The sequence below is a fragment of the Lissotriton helveticus genome, chromosome 5_1 (assembly GCF_964261635.1).
Source record: "Lissotriton helveticus chromosome 5_1, aLisHel1.1, whole genome shotgun sequence".
Classification (NCBI taxonomy): Eukaryota; Metazoa; Chordata; class Amphibia; order Caudata; family Salamandridae; genus Lissotriton; species Lissotriton helveticus.
The window spans coordinates 1,827,157,770-1,827,161,111 of record NC_136065.1 but is presented as its reverse complement, the minus strand read 5'-3'; the positions used below and the strand labels follow the sequence as shown (position 1 = coordinate 1,827,161,111).

The following is a 3,342-nucleotide window of genomic DNA, read 5'->3' as shown; positions in this document are numbered from 1 at the left end:
GAAGAGAGAAGAAACTAGCATAAAAAGGCAAAACAGGGCGGAAAAGACTAAACAGAGGGCAAAAACAGCAAGATATGCGTAGAGGAGCCACAAACAGAGCAAGAAATAAGCAGAGAAGTCACAATCAAATGTAAAACAGAAGGCAGAATAACAAGCAAGAAAGGCAAAATGAAGGGCAGAAAAACAAGCAGAAAAAGCAAAACAGAGTTCAGAAAATCTAGCAGAAAAGGCAAAACAGAGCAAGAGACGAGCAGAGGAGGCACATACAGAAGGCAGCAGTTAGACCGGCAGCAGAGGATGACGGATAGTGGTAAGGATGGACAGGAGATCTGTTGCAGGGGATCTGGCACAAGGACCTGCTCAATGGGGTTACGCTGCGGTCTCCATTAGGTAGGTCCTGGGGATAGGTGGGTGCTGGATGGCGGGAGGAGGAAAATGGCAGAAGGAGGGAATAAACAAGCAGAAAAAGGCAAAATGTGGCAGAAAAGGGCAAAACAGGGCAGAAGAACTAGCAGAAAAAGGCAAAATGGAGGGCAGAAAAACAAGTAGAAATGGCACAACAGAAGGCAGAAAAATAAGCAGAAAAGGCAAAACAGAGCAGAAGAGGGCAAAACAGAGAGCAGAAAACCAGCAGAAAGGCAAAACAGGGCTAAAAATGAACAGAGGAGGGCAAAACAGAGGGCAGAAAAAGGCAAAACAGCAACAAACGAGCAGAGGAGGCAAAACACAGCAAGAAATAAGCAAAGGAGGCATAAAGAAAGGCAAAACAGGGCAGAAACACGAGCAGGAAAGGCAAAACAGGTCAGAAAAAGGAAAAACAGAGGGCAGAAAATGAGCAGAGGAGGCACAAACAGACGGCAGCAGGTAGATTGGCAGCCGAGGGTGGCGGACTGCAGTCAAGCCGGACAGGAGAACTTACCAAGGGTGAGCAGGCAGTAGGACCTGCTCACTCTGTTACAGTTTTCCTGCTGCACTTTGCACCTTTACCCTATCCACATGAAGATGTCTCATTTTTTGAGTAGTTTTTTGTACTATTTATATTGGTTTAAACATTTGGTGTTCTGCCCCTGGATGCGTTACAATACATAGGAGATATATAAGTGATATTTTCTGTATATAAATGTCATACAACATAGGATATGTAGGTGGTAGATCGAAAATGTCTAGCCAGGCAGAGATGGTTTGGGTTAGTCCAATACCACCTCCACACAAAATTACAAACTAGGTGTGGTATAGTTGGCAATTTGATAATACCGGTTGACTTCAGGACAAGAACAAACAATTCAAAGACGAATAAAGTGAAATCAAGTAAGTTTTCGTATGTCTTTTAGATTTCAAAAGTCTTCACTGAAGTAGCAGCATTGAAAAATTGTGATCCTATCGGTGATGGTAGGTGAGGACTGGTGTCCATGTTGTCATTGATTTTTAACGTATTAGAACACTATTCTATTCTAGTGTTCGTCTTGTCTCCAACACAGAGAAATGGACCAAACAAAATGATTTAAAAAAGCCCACATTACTATGCCAGTATGTCAATGTTGCTGTGTAAGTTTCAGCGATTACCAACACCCTTTTTCTCCATCGCACATCCTCCATACCGCACCTTATTTCTCCTGGGAGTCAAAAGGCCCTTCTGACTCATTCCAGTTCTTCTCCTGGTTCTTCTTCCTGTTTCTCTCCGCCATCACAATAGCTGCAATGACTGTTACTAAGACAGTGATGGTAATGACCAAGACAGTAGCAGTCTCCGCTACACAGAGCTGGGTATCCACAGAGATGAGCGAGGAGCCAGCCAGCTGTAGGGGGCTGGAGCAAGTGAGGTTTTCGTAGTCATCCACATGCAGGTGTCTTACACTCATTATCTTCCCGAAGACCCTCTGGAGGTCACAATCGCAGATCCATGGGTTTTCCGATACCTGCAGGTGAGTGCTTAGTGTTTGAATGTTGAGAAACGTCTTAAACTTGAGATGATTCAGTTGGTTCCCGGACAGGACCAAGAGGGTCACAGAGTGAAGTGAGGTGAAAGCATCCACCTCAATGACACTTAGGTTGTTCTTCGCTAGATTTAATACTTCAAGGTTCTGCAGCATGAAGAAGAAACCATCATGAATGACTTCCAGCTTATTTGCTTGGAGGAACAGGTGACGTAACTTGGAGAGTCCTCGGAACGCCCCCCTCTCAATGAAGGATACCTGATTGTGACTGATGTCCAGCTTTTCCAAATTTTCCAGGTGCTGCAGGCTCTTGAAACCCAAGTGCTCCATTTGATTGAATGACACCCTCAGCTCCTTCAGGGACACAAGGTCATTAGAGAAGTCATGGGACAGCTTGTGGATGAGGTTGCGGCTTATATCCAGTTTCTCCAGGAAGCCCAGCGACTCGAAGGCCTTGAGATGAACAGTTCTGATGTGATTGCTGGAAAGCAGTAAGATCCTCATTGACCATAAGGCACTGAATGACCCCGCCTCCAGCTCCGATAGGTTGTTGCGCCTCAGATCAAGCATCCACGTACTATGCGGGATATTCTGTGGTACCTGGCTAAGTCTGTGGTCCCGGCAGTCTACAAAATTAGACGACTCATAGCAGAGGCATGCATGTGGGCAGGCCTTAGATCCTTCACAGGTGACAGGATGCTGCAGAACAACAGCCAGAAGAATGAGAAACATGCTAAGCGCGAGTCACACTGGTGTTGTGTCACCATGTGCCCTTGCCGAGGTCAAAGTGTTGCCAAGTTGTAAACGGAGAAAGAAATCTAGATTTCAGTGGGGATTATTTTACTATGGAAAATAAGTGCTTAGAATCTGATCTGTTTTCCTTATCCTTGGTCTTCAGTTTACAGGTTAACGTGGGTGATGTGCTGAAAAGGGATACACAGAGGTCAGCGACTGTGAGATTGAGGTGCCAATGACTATATGCACATTTCTGAAAGAATGTTCTTGATAAAGTTTTGTGCCATTTTAGACTTATCCAGCAGTGTTCGTTTCTTCCTGGGTGCCGCTGCCCTTAACTTTAGACTTCTAGGAGCAACCTCCTCCCTTCTCGTGGGAGTCTTCCTCCAATGACGTGGAACTGGATTGCAACACTAAAGAAAAGGAAAAGAAAAAAACAACTCAGTAGATGACTTGAGAATCTGTAAACCTTTTGGCAAACATAAACAACATACAGTGTTTGAACCGAGCTGGTGCTGTCAGTCTATGAGGCCTGAGTGCTTCTGGCTTCTCCAAACCCAACCAGAATAGTGTTGTCCTTTCTCTGAAGAGAACACACCACATAACTCATTTAAAGGTCACATTCCTGGGCTATTTGATTGGGCCATGCTACGGTCAGACTTTATACATCGCT

The 3,342-nt window shown here is 44.9% G+C and overlaps 1 protein-coding gene across 1 annotated transcript; it reads right to left on the bottom strand.

Annotated features, from left to right (window-relative positions):
* Nucleotides 1-674: 674 nt before the first annotated feature.
* Nucleotides 675-3,078, bottom strand: LOC144753835 (uncharacterized). Its single transcript, XM_078641393.1, has one exon. The coding sequence runs from the start codon at nt 2,664-2,666 to the stop codon at nt 1,605-1,607; it is 1,062 nt and encodes a 353-aa protein (XP_078497519.1). The 5' UTR covers nt 2,667-3,078; the 3' UTR covers nt 675-1,604.
* Nucleotides 3,079-3,342: the final 264 nt, after the last annotated feature.